Below are 14831 nucleotides of genomic sequence, written 5' to 3' on the forward strand. Positions count from 1 at the left end.
CGGTAATCTTCGTATCAATGCTAACGGTGATCAGCAGTATCATCAACAGCGCCCTCTACACTACTGGGACTATGCCCCTTTTAAAGTACACTATGTCCAGAGATTTGCGCCAGATCATAACTGCCAGTCCATACTGCAGTATGAGATGCGCTGCCTGCCTGCCAAAAAGAAAACTTACAAATTGTACAAATTCCGATGGAGACAATTTCAAGGCAGTTGCAATGTGAATTCTACAGCACTGTTAGAAAGTCAGCAAAATACTCTTAGATTGTTAGTATTACACTTAATGAAGTTGTAAGATTTACATTGCATTGTTGCATTGCGTAGCTGCTTCTTTGTATACGTGTAAGTGTTGGATAGTTGCTGAAATGAAATTATAGTGTGTTGCATCACTAAACAGTCATCTTTGGGCTTCTGCATGGTTGACTTCGTGGGTTTGTGGGGGGAAAAGTGAAAAAAAAGTGGTTTCAAAACAGACAGAAGTTTGATAATGCTTGTCTGATGTACTCAAATGTTTGTTCATCTGTTCCTTATAACTTTTGTGTATTTTCACTCATCACAGATTTCCCAGCTATTTATGAATTTTCTTTTAAAAGTGTCTGGGAGTATACTAACAGTGTGTTAAAGGACAAGTTCACCTTCATAGACATGTGGGTTGAGTGAAATGCAGCAATATTAGTAGAACACAGTGAGATTTTGAGGAAAATTGGACAATCCATTCAAAAGTTACGAATTTTTGAAGTTTCTGCACAATCTAGACTGGATGAAAAGACTACTGTAGCTTTTGATGTCACGTGTACAACGATATAAAGAAAGAATAAAGAAAATTCAACATATTTTCACTTTTCTCGCATAACAAATGAACACTTGACTTCTCTCTTTCAGAAGGCAGGGGGAATAATCTTACCCTTAACATATGCCAGTAACAAGTTCAAGAAATGTGCACTTTATTCAAAAAGTGAAGTTATGTGAAATTCTCTTTTTGTTTTCTTTACATAGTTGTACGGATATGGCATCATTCACTGTAGTAGTCTTCTCATCTAGCAGTGACTGCCCAGATACTGTAAAAATTCGTAACTTTTGAACGGAATGTCTGATTTTCCCCAAACTTTCACTTATGTGTTCTACTAATATTACCGCATTCACTCAATCCACATGTATATGAAGGTGGACGTGTCCTTTAATTTCATGATCAAGAGTAAAAAAACCCCTTGAAACAAAATAATACAAATGCATTTAAACCTTGTGATTTACTTGAAACTTGAAATTGTTTTCTTTGTACTTTTAGGGTACATGTGGAAGTGTGTGTTGACAAACCCCCTGGTCTCTGCTTGCTGTGCAAGACACAAGAATATGGAGAAGTTGGTGTGGTTGCCCTTTGCGCCTTTGCTTGTGCTCTATTTAATGGCCATGGTTGGGAACAGTGTTGCAGCACCAATGACAACTGACATGGACATGGTGTCTACAGTGTTTGTTACTGAAACTGAACTTGAGAATTTGAGCACCATCACAGCACCATCACCCAGCAAAGAGAATCAGAAAAATGATTCCAAACTTGCAAGTCCAGCAGAGCAGGTATATTATTCCTACCTGATCTTGACTAATGAGGGATGCTTGTATTTGGATATAAAGTGCATGGAGAGCCAGAACTTATCGGTAGTAGAAATGGAACTCACATGACTTCACACAACACAAAATTCTGCTTAACTGAAAGTGTGCTTTAGTTGACCTAGTATCCTGTTTTGACTGATCTTGTTTTGCTGTTACATGCATTGGAATCATTCCCAGTATCAAGACACTGAAATAAATTGTGTACAGATTGATGATGATTGCTGTATGTTTTTAGCAATTTACCAATGTGGTACTCTCATGAATGAACAGAGTACTGTAGGCATCTTTATGTCATCAAAAGGTAAAATATTTATGACAACTCTGCTCTAAAGGACAGTATTTAGGGAACATTTCCATTTTGTGTGACCTTTTAAAGCTTCTCACTGATTGATAGTACACTCTGTGTATCAAAACTCAGTGCACCTCAGCCTGATTTATTGTCTCCATTTGTGTTGCCATGATTAAATGAGATCAACAGATATTGTTCATTTAGCTTGTATACCAAGGTACACTGTATTTCACCTTCAATCTTTTTGGAAAACTTGCCCGAAGATATTGGTGACAGATCATGTGAGTGTTAGAATGAAACCCATTATAATCATAATCGTTATCTGTTTCCAACAGCCCCCTTTATTCCATTATTTTACAATGTTGATATGTTATTCATAATGCGCTTGTACCCTGCAGGGTGACATGACTCCAGAGTCACCCACTGTGGAACAGACTGCACAACAGTCAGCTCTGCCATCAACCCAGCCTGCAGCAGAGTCCACCAGAAGCCCTCAGTCGCAAAGCTCGATAGACGGTCTGAGTACCTCCTCTACACCAAGTAGCAAAAGGACAATGACACCGTCCACATCAGTTTCCACTTCGTCAGCTGTATCCTCACAGCAACCACCTACTACGAAGTCATCCACGACTTTAGCCACGCACTCAACGGGAGAACCAGTGGAGGGAGTGTTGTCATCATCAGCAAAGACCCCTACTCAAAGCCCGTTGACATCGTCTGCAAGCACCAGACAAGCAACGACAGGCGCAAGCACAGGACAACCTTCGACACAACCCACGACGTGGCATCAATCCACGTTACCGCATCAATTTACCACATCGCCGCAGAGGGAGATATCTGCTACTGCGACAGCAGGTGCAGTGCTGACATCTTTAAAGAAGGCAACTGCACCGCATAGCCATACACCAGCTTCAAGTGAGTATATTATGGTCATTGTTATTTGTGTGTGTGTGTTTATATTTTCTTTTATAGTGCACTCCTGTATAATGAACACGGTTTCGTAACATAATTCCAGTTACAAGGAGGTAAAAATCCAGGCTGTAACATTATTCGCCCTATGTTTTTTATTGTTTACTTGTTTGGTTATAACGAAATTTTGATATGATGAAAAAAACTGCCGGTCCCCAGGACTTCATTATAATGGGAGTCCACTGTATCTGCGACCCAAATTATTTGCTCTTTTCGTTGCTATTTAAGATTTATCAACCTTTTGTCACAGAAAACAGCACAAGAACAATTGGTAGCAACAAGAACGAGTGGTAGCAAAGTGTATTCTTTGCAGCTAACACATGGAGATCGGAGTGTGCATGCTACTGCTATGTATTGTCTGGCTTTGATATTCCAGACATGTAGTGGAAAAGCTCTGCACACTATTTATCTGACAGGGCTAACACCATTACAGATAAGAGCATTCTACAGTGTAGTGAATCATGATCATGTCTGCACTCTTGTAGTTCCCATTAGCACGGTACATTGGGAAAGAGGAAAGGTTCTAAACGTTGTACCTTGTATTATGCTAAAGCTTGCATTGACATAGACCAGCCTCCTTTTGCCACCAAATTTGATTATTCTTCGTATCAGTTGCAATCCAATTGTAATTTCACATGAATTGCTGCCATGACAACCATAGAGTATGTTTTAATTGTGATGTTGCATTTTTGTGAGTTAGCTGATTCAATTCATCATACAAAATTCGAGTTCAGTCCAATTATTTTTCACACCATTCCACTGAAAGATCTAAGACATATCTCAAGCCAGGATTGATAATAATGTCTGAATGTTTTAATGTTTCAATTTGTAAAGGATTTTTATGGAATCAACATGTGGTTTTTTGTATCATTTTAAACCTTTTAATTCATATCATCCTGGTGGAGTTTGATATAGATATGAATATTAATGTTCATACATTGTAAAACATATCAAGAGTGGTAATTATTCCCTCAGAATTCCATTCATGTGTTACACTGCACTTTTTTTCTGTGAGTAAAACATGAATCTCTATGTATGGAAACATTGAAATATAAGTGTGTTTCTTAGCAATTGTAAATGTAGGTCAAAATTGATCTTAAATAACAGATTTTGACCAGACTCATTCGCAGCTTGAATTTCTTTTCCACTTTGGTTATTTAATAAACGTCACATTGAGATTTAAGATTATAACTTGGCTTCACATTGGTCATGAATCAAAGGATAAGTGGTCAAAAAAAGGCAGAAATAACTTTGATGTTGGGGAATGAGCAGTGTGTAAAGAGTGATAGTTGCATTTTTGTGTACTTTGATCTGAACTTGACCATGATCGTTGGCTTTAGACTCTCTCAAGAGCATGTTGCTGTCAAAAAGAAAATCTTTTATTCAGTTTAACATGAAGAAATATCAAATAGCAACATTTCGCTTTGTATGTTCTGTAAAGACTGGATACAGGTATTTGTTAGCAAGCAATGATGGTTTTAAGCACATGAGAATGAACCTTTTTGCTTTCAGCACGTTTAACCCTCAATGGAAGTCCACCCTGAATAATTAGTTTGTGTTAATGGAATCAGAAAGAGAAGAGGAACAGAATAATGAAAGTTAGGCAAATGTAAGATGAGCTCACATGCTACATTACAAAGTTGTCAATTTCTGTTTGAGTGGTCACATCATCAAAATTTCATTACTTTTTAGCTCACCTGAGCCAAAGGCTCAAGTGAGCTACTATTGCGATCGTTCTTCGTCCGGCGTCTGGCGTGCGTTGTGTGTAAACTTTTTACATTTTCATCTTCTTCTTGAAAACCCCATGATCCATTTTCACCAATCTTGGCAGGTAGCATCCCTAGGGGGTTCTAAGGAACTAAATTTGTTAAAATGGGCACTATGCCCCACCCAGGGGGCCCCATGGGGGCCCAACCCCCCCAAAAAAATTAAGGAATCTTTAAAAATCTCCTTCTCTAGAACCAGAAGTGATAGAGCTAAGTTAATACAATGAGTTTATAGACATTGATGACTGTACTTTCAAGTTTGTTTATGGCAGAATCAGGGGTGCCCCCCCCCCCCCCCCTGGGACCGGGGGGGGGGGGGGGGGATGGGGAGGGGTCCTAATGGGGCCTAAATTGTACATTGTCATCTTCTTCTTCAGAACCCCATGACCCATTTTTCACCAAACTTGGCAGGTAGCATCCCTAGGGGGTTAGGATCTCAATTTATTAAAATGGGCACCATGCCCCACCAAGGGGGCCGGGGGGGGGGGGGGGGGGGGGGGGGGGGGGGGGAGGGGGGAGGGGGGAGGGGGGAGGGGGGCCGCAAACCCCCCAAAATTAAGGAATCTTTTAAAATCTTCTTCTTTAGAACCAGAAATGATAGAGCTAAGTTAATACTATGACTTAGTGCATTGATGACTGTAATATCAAGTTTGCTCATGGTGGAATCAGGGGTGCCCCCCTTGGGACCCATGGGAGGGGGTGGGGAGGGGTCCTAATAGGGCCTAAATTGTACATTTGCATCTTCTTCTTGAGAACCCCATGACCGATTTGCACCAAACTTGGCAGGTAGTATCCCTAGGGGCATAGGATCTCAATCTGTTCAAATAGGCCCTCCAAGGGGCCCAAACCTCCCAAAATGAAAGAATAAGTGATAGAGCTACTTTAAATAATACTAAGAGTGAGTACATTAATGACTGTAGTTTCAAGTTTATTCATAGCAGATCCAGGGGTGCCCCTTTTGGTGGCAGGGGGAGGGATGGGGAGGTCAGGTTGGGGGCCTGAATTGTACATTTTCATCTTCTTCCTGAAAACCTCATGATGGATTATTATCAAACTTGGCAGGTAGCATCCCTAGGGGGATAGGATCTCAATTTATCAAAATGGGCACCATGCCCCACCCAGAGGGCCCCAGGGGGCCCCAATCCCCCCAAATTAAGGAATCTTAAAAAATTTGGGCCCTTATTCGATACTCACGTGAGCGCTAGACCCAGGGGTCTCTTTTTTATCTTTTAATGAGAATTTGGTCTAAATTACATTGTCCTATTCTCATTTTTCTGGTTCTATTCAACAAATTTATTTTTAGGGTGGACTTCCCCCTAAAGTGCCTGTGCCCAAACTGCTATTGGCTTTGTGTACAGACATATTGCCAATAGTACTGACTTGGTTAGGTTAATGGAGGTTCAGTAATCTCTGTCTGTTATGAAAGTTCTTCAGAGAATTTTATTTCATTCTTTAGAAACCATATTGATTTCTAGTAATCATAAAATGTCATGGGATGAAATGCCCTTAAGAGCAGGTAGGTCAGAACTTACAAGATGCTTTCATTATAGGGCCTGATGCAAGGATACACAAATGCACATGTACACTGTATTATTTAATGGATATCTTTAGCAGTCAGTCATTATTTAGGGGTTCAAACTTCATAGTCACTTCATCGTGTGCCCAGTAGAATGACACAAACGCATGGGAGGAGCCTAGAACAGTGATGCAAACGCATGTGAGGCCCATAAGTATATTACGCGCCTCTCTTGTGCATTCTTGTCATTATTTCAAGCATTTTATGCTCCTCGCATGCGTTTGTGTTGTTCTTCTGGGCACACAATGAGTTGGATTGAAACCAATTTGTTAATCTGTCTTACAGATATTGTTCAAGACATCGCAATTGATCTCTTTCCCTTTTCCTCTTTTTTTTTCTCTCTGTTTGCTTTTGTACTACACATCTGTCTGTCTCTGTGCCTTTATCTGTTTGTGTATCTTTCTGTTTTTTCCTGTCCTTCATAATTTCCTTCTCTTCTTTTTTACCTATGCTTAAAAACAGGTGGAGATTGGTCTATTCTTGGAATCACAGTAAGTATGTTTGCTTAAAATATTGTGAAAGACTTAAAGTGAAGGAAATCGTTTGATAAATGTCCTGATCATCATTTTGTCACTTATGTCCAAGTGCCTTAGAATCTTTGAACACATTTAATGATTCTACGAAAGAATAGAATAAACGTTTGAAAATGTATCGACGAATGCGTTCAGAGTCCCATTATCCATTATTGCGCATCATCATGTGATGGATTCAAATAGTTGAGTGATTTGAGTCCAACAATGAAATAATGTAGTCCTAAACATAATACATGAACTGAAGATGTGATTCTGATAGTGAGTATGATCATGATGAAATGTGATTCAGTGGAGGGGACGTGATCTTACTCGGGTATACCTGATGTACCAGCCATCTATTCCTGTTGCATGCATATCATTATCTAGTGTCTAAATGCAATGATCTTGATGAAACATCTGTGAACCATCCCATCAACCAATAAGCAGTTCGTAACAATGACCTCTACTCTGAACTACAGACTTTTCAAAACATGGACTTAATCTTTTAAAATTAGAGGAGCATTTGGTGTACAGCCAAGCGAAGAAGTGGTAATTTGCATGTTCATGTACAGTGTATGTGCTTTCATTAATGACCTTTGTTAATTTGGTTTACAAGAATACACATTTGCCTGCACATTCTAATATGATATTTAAATGTACTAGTTCATTCATCAAAATTTATCACACAGTTTTCGTGAAGACCTGTCCAGTTTCTCAAATATCTCATTTACAAGTCAATTTCCAGAGAAGGTCTACGTAACCTCTATGTGCACATGCTCAGATTGTAGCAGAACTGGCTGATACACAACATTTGCTGCTTATATATCAAAATTAATCATATAAATCTCATTTGATGAATCCTTGACTCTGATTGGTTGAAATAGGGGGGCATAAATTCAGGCTCTCTGAGCATGCTCTTTGAGTCATAGCATGGAATTGAGATTTCTCTGGGCAATGATATTAACAGTGCTTCAAAAAGCGGTCCATATCAGTAGACTAGAATAGTCTTCCTGCATGAAGGATAATTCCATCCCCATCAAAATTCTCTATCCCTGTTTGCCAGCCTTCCCCCCACACCATTCATTGTAAATGACAATTGCGAGTTAGCTCCGGAGAACATCACATGCATTAATGAGTTGCAGGGGCAGAAAGTCACATTATCATAGCATGTGTGTATTTGTGAGAAGGTGTGTGTGTGGTTATGTGTATGTGTGTGTGTGTTTGTTTTTATGTGTGTGTGTACGTGTACAGCTGCTGGATCAGCAAGGTTGGTCAAATTATGAATTGATGAAATCGGCCTGCCTCCCATCAAATGCAAATATGAATCGCAAAGCTCAGCTGCAGTTGATTAGACTTGGGGATGCAGATGAAACACAGTACACTAGAAATGTTTGGCAGCTGTGAATATTGACAAATTTTGAGCTGCACATTAGGGTAACTTGGCTTGGCAGATTGTTCTAAGAGTTCTTTACCACATGACATCTGCTGTGTAGTTCCATTTTCAATGTTGGCATCCTTCCAGTATGCCTGCTTTTTAAGAATGAAGAGATATGTTCTGGTGGATGGTACATGTAGATGGTGAAATATTTATTCACCGAGCATTTGATTAATGAAGTATGGTTCATTGTTTGATAATGCACTGATTTGTTGTTGTTGTTTTCGCTCTCTCTCTCTCTTTCAACTTGACAGAAAAACAGCTTTACAGGCAAGATTCTACTACCGATTGCAATTGGGATCTTATTCTCTGTAGTTATCATAGCTGTGGCGTATGCATACTGTTCTCGGAAAAGGAAAACAAGGACGGGAAAGACACATGGAAATGGGGTAAGCAGATGGAAGCCTATCCTTTTTTTTTTTGGACAAATTTTGTAAATAGAATATGTCGGTGATTCATTGTGTGTCAGGAAGTGTCAACAAATTATAAAGTACATCTCAAACAGACATCCATTACTACCCCAGATGATAGAATGCAGATATCAATGTTTACAAGGACAAAATTGATGTACAGCTATAACAACAATGGAGGAAAAATATGAGAGAACAGAGAAGAATAAAAAGTCAAACTCCAGCATAGGAATATATAGTTTCCTTTTCTGTTTCCTGTTTATGTTGGCAAACATGACACTTGCTTCAGTACATGTAGCCAGGAACAATATTGTCATTTGACAAGGGAATAATCATCAGATTAGGAAGGAAGCTGGTTGTGAGATGGCAACAGACACTTGTGATTCAAATGATATTGCACACACTCACTGTTGTATTCATTAAACCTGTGGAAGTGAAAGTTTTTTGTCACTAATGAGTTTTCATAGCACAGGATATTATTGACACAAACAACAGAAACATGAAATCTGCGTTAAACAGCATTAAAGTGCATGATGCTCGCGCTGAGGGTTTAGAGCGGATTTTCCTTGTTCAGAAAAGGAAAAACTCTGTTTTTTGAAATAACACTAATTCATGACATGGTCATGTCAAACTTGCACATGATATGACAAATGATCTCATCAACATAGAGGAGATTTTACGGAAAATTAGACAAAATTTAGAGAAATCACGATGCCATTCAAGAACTTCACTGGTGACACAATATCTTGGGCAAAGGAAGTTCTCAGTGCATTTCCTCAAATTTTGATACCTGCTTGTAACATGACAATGAAGCAATTGGGTCTATTAAGGCCATATTCTGACACATTGCTTGCTATTCATAGAGGGATGAAAACGATGGAATTGAAAAATGTAAGATTTTGCCATGAAATTGGGTGCACAAGTATCACTTTGATATGCTTCGACTTCACAGACATTTCAGTGTTCATTTAAGACAGACATAAGGATTTAGAGCATGAAGTGTAAAAGTTTCCCCTGGTATTTCACAAAGTTACAAAGCTGAGTTGTGATTTCTTTGAGAAATACTTGTTTGTATACTTCCTTCTAAATTCCTCACAATGGACTGAGTTGTTTGCCAAATATGTACATGTATGATGGGGGTCATACACAAGCCAGAAGAGTTAGCAATTTAATTTCCCAGCATGTTAAGTAAACACTCCCTCACCCCTGTGCAAAAAAATGCACCTGTTTGCATTTCATCTTGAGACAAACATTCCTGTCACGTTAACCCATTTAGGATGGACTGATTTTGCTACCACGCATTTCGCATAGATACACCTGCCCAAGTATTCTCGGGATTCGTCTTCAACAAGTTAAAGATAATATAAAGTTTTGGTACCTCAAAAGTTTCCCTGAGTTTCCTTGTCTTAGTTTGTGTTTCAGGTTAAAGTACCTTTCATATAACTAACACTGTGAGACTTACTCGCCCCAAAGTGCTCTCGTGTCTTAGTAATCATACAATAATGGTTTCGTACAATACGTGTATATTGATTGTCGCAGTACCGCGTCGAGTCAAACTAACGGCTCGTTCGAATTTTTCAGAGCCCGCTCTGCTCTGGTACGAAACCATTATTGCATGATTACTAAGACATGAGAGCACTTTGGGGCGACTAAGTCTCACAGTGTTAGTTATATGAAAGGTACTTTAACCTGAAACACAAACTAAGACAAGGAAACTCAGGGAAACTTTTGAGGTACCGGTACCAAAACTTTATTATCTTTAAAGCGTAACCACTGGTAAAAGTGATGCTGTCTGTGGTATTGACAGTTTCTGCTTTGATTCAGGCTCATCTGTTTGATGTAAATAACAAATTGCTTTGTATCTAAGCATGTCATTATCTACAGTGAGATCTCTCTATGGGGAGGATTCATGTCAATGTCACCTTTTTTTTTTTCATTGTGAAGCATACATTTTTGCATGGAAGCGTAAAGGAAATCATGCATGTTCGGGTCAATACAAATTTTCCACAAGAACCCTCAGAAGGTACATGTAGTCAATACTTAGAGCTCTGACGTATGTTTAGCTTGCTGAATGATCTTGTTTTTGTCACCCTGTTTCTTCTTGTTGCCCTAGATTCATATTTCTCTGTTGTAGTATTTTCTATCTATCTTTCCTTGCAATCAATTATGCCATCTTTGAGGGTCATGAGACTTTGTAACTGGCATGCCCTGCTGTCTAATGTCCATGTTATTTGGATTTGATGCTGTTTTACCCCATGTTGACAATGAAAACACAAGACTTGCATTGTTCTGAGTGCACAACATAATATGAAGTTTCATGACAATTGAAATTCCCATGCTACAGTGGAGAAAGCATTTTGTTATCAAAGTAACTTAAATAAACAGGAATGCTGTTTCTGTGATGAAATAGTCAAGATTCATCCTGTGGGGAAAAAAATGAAGTCTGAAAAGGTCCTTAACATTCTCATAACTGCCAGCTATTAGTAAAATTTAGTTAATGCTAATACTGTTAGTACTGTTTGGCATCGTAAAATTCTGCGCATTATTAAAAAAAATTAATAGATAGGCTATGTGCTTCTTTGCAAAACAATCCACTATTATGTTGGCAATTATGCATTCGTAGTGTAGAATGTCCAGTTTGTTAAAAAGTGCCCCCTTTGCATTTGTTTGGTTTGACCCGTCAAGTCTACGTGAGCATGGAGTGTAATGTCAAAAAATGTATCAATATATCTCTGGTTTTCCTTTTTATAACATTATCTATCCTTTTCTTTTCTCGCTTTTGTCTAACCAGGTACATGACATGACAAGTATGGACAGAGTTATGCTTCTGGCGGACAGTTCAGAGGATGAATTTTGATCAGAAAATACCCTCTTTAAGGTGAAGGTAGTCATATATGTATAGAATTGCAATTTTCTATGTGTTTTTTTTTTTTCTTTTTGCATAGTGATGCTGTAAAGTTGATTTTTTTTTTTTTGGTCATACTTTTGAGAGATTAAATATAGTATATGTATGTATGAATATGTTTGTGTATTCCAGCTCGTCTCTTTAATACCAGCTTCTAGAGAGTTGTGTGTTTTTGATAGTGCACAGAAAAAACAGAATAGATTCTCAAATGATCGGCTGATATAACAAGAGTTGTCTTCCAAGTTTACTTTATTTATGTCATCAGTGTACTTGAAAGTATTTAATGTTCTTGCTTGCAATAAAAACTGTTGATTTTGCCGTGCTACAACGATAATGATGACTAGTAGAAATGACCCCATGTTGCTCATGTGAACATGGCAATAATGGATTGGGAGATTGATAAAAATGTGAAGTCAGTACGAATTTAAAAAAAAAAATCAAATTCAAATTCAAGTATGAAAAAAAAAAATGACTTTGAATGCGAATAAGGGAACTTTGGTAGATCATTTTTGTTATGTTCCCCTCATAAATTCAAAGTTTCATGACCCATAATGCTTGTCCAAGGAGGCTCCCAGGTTTGTGTGATGTAGCAGGAGTTTAAAGCTGCAGTCTGCACTTTTATAGCTGTTGAGATGCTCTTTTCAAAGCATCTTGTCGGGATTGCCTGTCGCCATATGCTTAGAAGGGAGAACTTTGTGAATGTGCATGAACATATGATACATGTAGACCAATAGTATAATGAAATACATAGCGGTAAGTGATCTGAAATTGATATAAAGAATGGAGCAATCATGCAAATAGAGCAACGAAAACTATAGTATGTAACATCAAAATTTTTTTTTTTAATCAAACTTGTGCATAGTTTGCATATAAACACTCACATAGTAGGCCTTTGAGAAACAAAAAAGTGAGTTCCAATGTCTCTGTGAATCGAGTATGATCTTTAAATCATTGTTTTTCTTTTGTATGTTCCATCTCATTTCAGATTTTTACATGTATGTCATGATAATTGGACACATGACAGCCTTAAGCATGTTGTTATAGCCACAGGACATTTAGATAGGTTTGCAGTGCAAATTGTACGATATTTTAGATAAAAGGCATATCGATAGTATAATGGAAATATTATAACACAATTATGCACATTTCCGAGGGGTGTTGAACAATAAGTCTCCGATATACATTATATACTTTTTTTGTTCACTTTTTGCAGTATTTACCTTGTGGTACAATGCTTGTTTCCTCGATTGATTCTGTATGTATTGTTTATTTTTATGCTTTTTAATTGTGATTTTATTTATTTATTTATTTATTTTTTTAACACAACTGGCAAAATAGATGCACACAGTATCCAGACATTTATAAACTTTGGAGAAATATTTTGGTCTAGAATCATTGTTAGCACTTCATACATGTGCAGAAATGAATATCAAAGCTGCAGGAAGGATTTATGATTTGTTACCTTTATTATTGTGGATTCCAGTAGTGTCATATATTACCGATTTGCAGTGGCACAAGCATGCACACTAAAACTTCATTTACAACATGTTCACCAATATACATTGTATCTTTGCTGATGACAAGGACGTCAAGAAAGGTTTGAAGAGTACCCAGGGGGATTCCAGGGGTACCTAGAAGGGTTCTACAGGTGCATAATTATTTGGATTGTCCATCTCACAACTTGAACACCATGATATATTGTCCTCATTATTATCCTTGAACCCTGTGATTGATTTCTACCACAAACCGTTTGAATCCATGCTCACCGTAAGGTATGGGCAACCTGATTACAGTTTGGGTGAATAGGCCAATGGTTGTAGGTCAAAAGGCAAAGGTTAACAGACTTCTGGACATTAGTATACATAACCAAGTAAGCAGAACTTCCTATGTCAGATTTTTAAGGTTAAGTGTTAAAATATAAAAGTAATTCCTTCTTTGTATGATAATTAAGTTATGAACCATAAACTATGTCTACACATAGAGGGTAGATGACAAGTCAATTCCATAATCATTTTTTGAACCCTAATTGTCAGAATGTCATATTCAACATAAAGGTCAGACTTTTCAGTCACAAGGGAAAAGAGCTGTATTACCAGCAGCTTCATGATGTCAAATCAGTTTGGATCCTGCAGGCATGGTACCCAGGGTGGTGATTTGATATGAAAACGTAGATAACTGTCATTGCTTAAGTCACTGATTTTAGATAATACTTTTTGTTTTTATCAATGTATTCTCATTGTAGTGTAGTATCTTGGACTGGACAAGTCAGGTAGGGACTGATATGGAACAGTTTGTTTCTTTTTCTTTGTGGCCATATACACTTTATTTGCTTCTTTGTCGAGACCCAACATAACAGATGTGGAGATATGTGGTGCATTTCTTTAGAAGAATTTCTAGCAGGATGTTTGTTTTCTGTATTAAATTGCTAGTGCAAGTAGATAAGTGTTGATAGTACGGAAGATGTTCATCATCGTGGTAGAAACTGAAGGAAATAAAGCTGATCTTTTGTCCCACGAAGCGAGGTAAACACGAAAGAATGAATACGACGTTTCGGCCGCGAAATCTGCTAGCCTTCGTCTGGCAAAGTAGACCGAGAGCTGCAGTGTGTGCCTATTTATATTGCTAGTGGAAAAAGATCAGCTTTATTTTGTTTAGATAAGTGTTGTGTCAGGAAATCATGGTATGTGTTTACGTAGATAGGCTTGTTTAATCCTTTCTGGGCCAAGAACTGTGGACAGTGTGTGCTACTGTACGAGCTGAAATTTTCGCGGTGGTTTTATTTTCGCGAATTTTGCGAAGCGCCTTCGATTCACGAAAATAACAACACGCGAAAATAACTGCGCGAATAACTAAGTTCAGTTAGACCCTCGCAACCGCGAAATTAACAACACGCAAAAATGTCCTCCAAGTAGCAATTCGCGAAAATATCTGTACGCGAAAATTTCAGCTCGTACAGTATGCGGTGGGGTTTTCTGTGCCAATCAGCACTCAGAGCACACACAGGGTTAAGATGGACTAAGGACTGCCATGAAGTAAGCATCTCTTCATTTCTGTAGTACATAATATGCTCGTTCCTGTGATATGAAAGGTACAGTTTTACTGTCTTGTGTACATCGTCGGAACTTGCTCGTTAATCATGTCATAAGAAATCCTTCGTCTTCCACGCAACCTATTATGAACATGTATAGAGATGTATTTTTGAATGCACACATAGCTGTGGTATTGGGGTAATGGTGGGAGTACCAGTAGGGTTTTAGTCATTTCATAGTTTCATCCTCGTTCGAAAAGACAATCATGTGCTGGTCATACAAGTTGTATCACTGCGGCAGTAAAGCAGGGATCTCGCGATGTCAAAACT

The 14831-nt window shown here is 38.2% G+C and overlaps 1 protein-coding gene across 1 annotated transcript; it reads left to right on the plus strand.

Annotated features, from left to right (window-relative positions):
* The first annotated feature begins 1437 nt into the window (after window positions 1-1437).
* LOC139732118 (uncharacterized) lies at window positions 1438-11469 on the plus strand. The gene is made up of 5 exons (XM_071642989.1): window positions 1438-1575; window positions 2299-2815; window positions 6674-6702; window positions 8413-8547; window positions 11360-11469. The coding sequence occupies exons 1-5, from the start codon at window positions 1438-1440 to the stop codon at window positions 11423-11425; spliced, it is 885 nt and encodes a 294-aa protein (XP_071499090.1). The 3' UTR covers window positions 11426-11469.
* Window positions 11470-14831: the final 3362 nt, after the last annotated feature.

The sequence above is a fragment of the Diadema antillarum genome, unplaced genomic scaffold (assembly GCF_040938485.1).
Source record: "Diadema antillarum isolate AM-2024a unplaced genomic scaffold, OU_Dant_1.0 scf00000023, whole genome shotgun sequence".
NCBI lineage: Eukaryota > Metazoa > Echinodermata > Echinoidea > Diadematoida > Diadematidae > Diadema > Diadema antillarum.

Excerpts from the sequence above, each read along its gene's own strand:
- LOC139732118 (XM_071642989.1), top strand. The coding sequence starts at position 1,438 with ATGACAACTGACATGGACATGGTGTCTACAGTGTTTGTTACTGAAACT. Across the intron at positions 2,816-6,673 it reads TAGCCATACACCAGCTTCAA|GTGGAGATTGGTCTATTCTT; the intron begins GTGAGTATATTA and ends GCTTAAAAACAG. Across the intron at positions 6,703-8,412 it reads GGTCTATTCTTGGAATCACA|AAAAACAGCTTTACAGGCAA; the intron begins GTAAGTATGTTT and ends TCAACTTGACAG.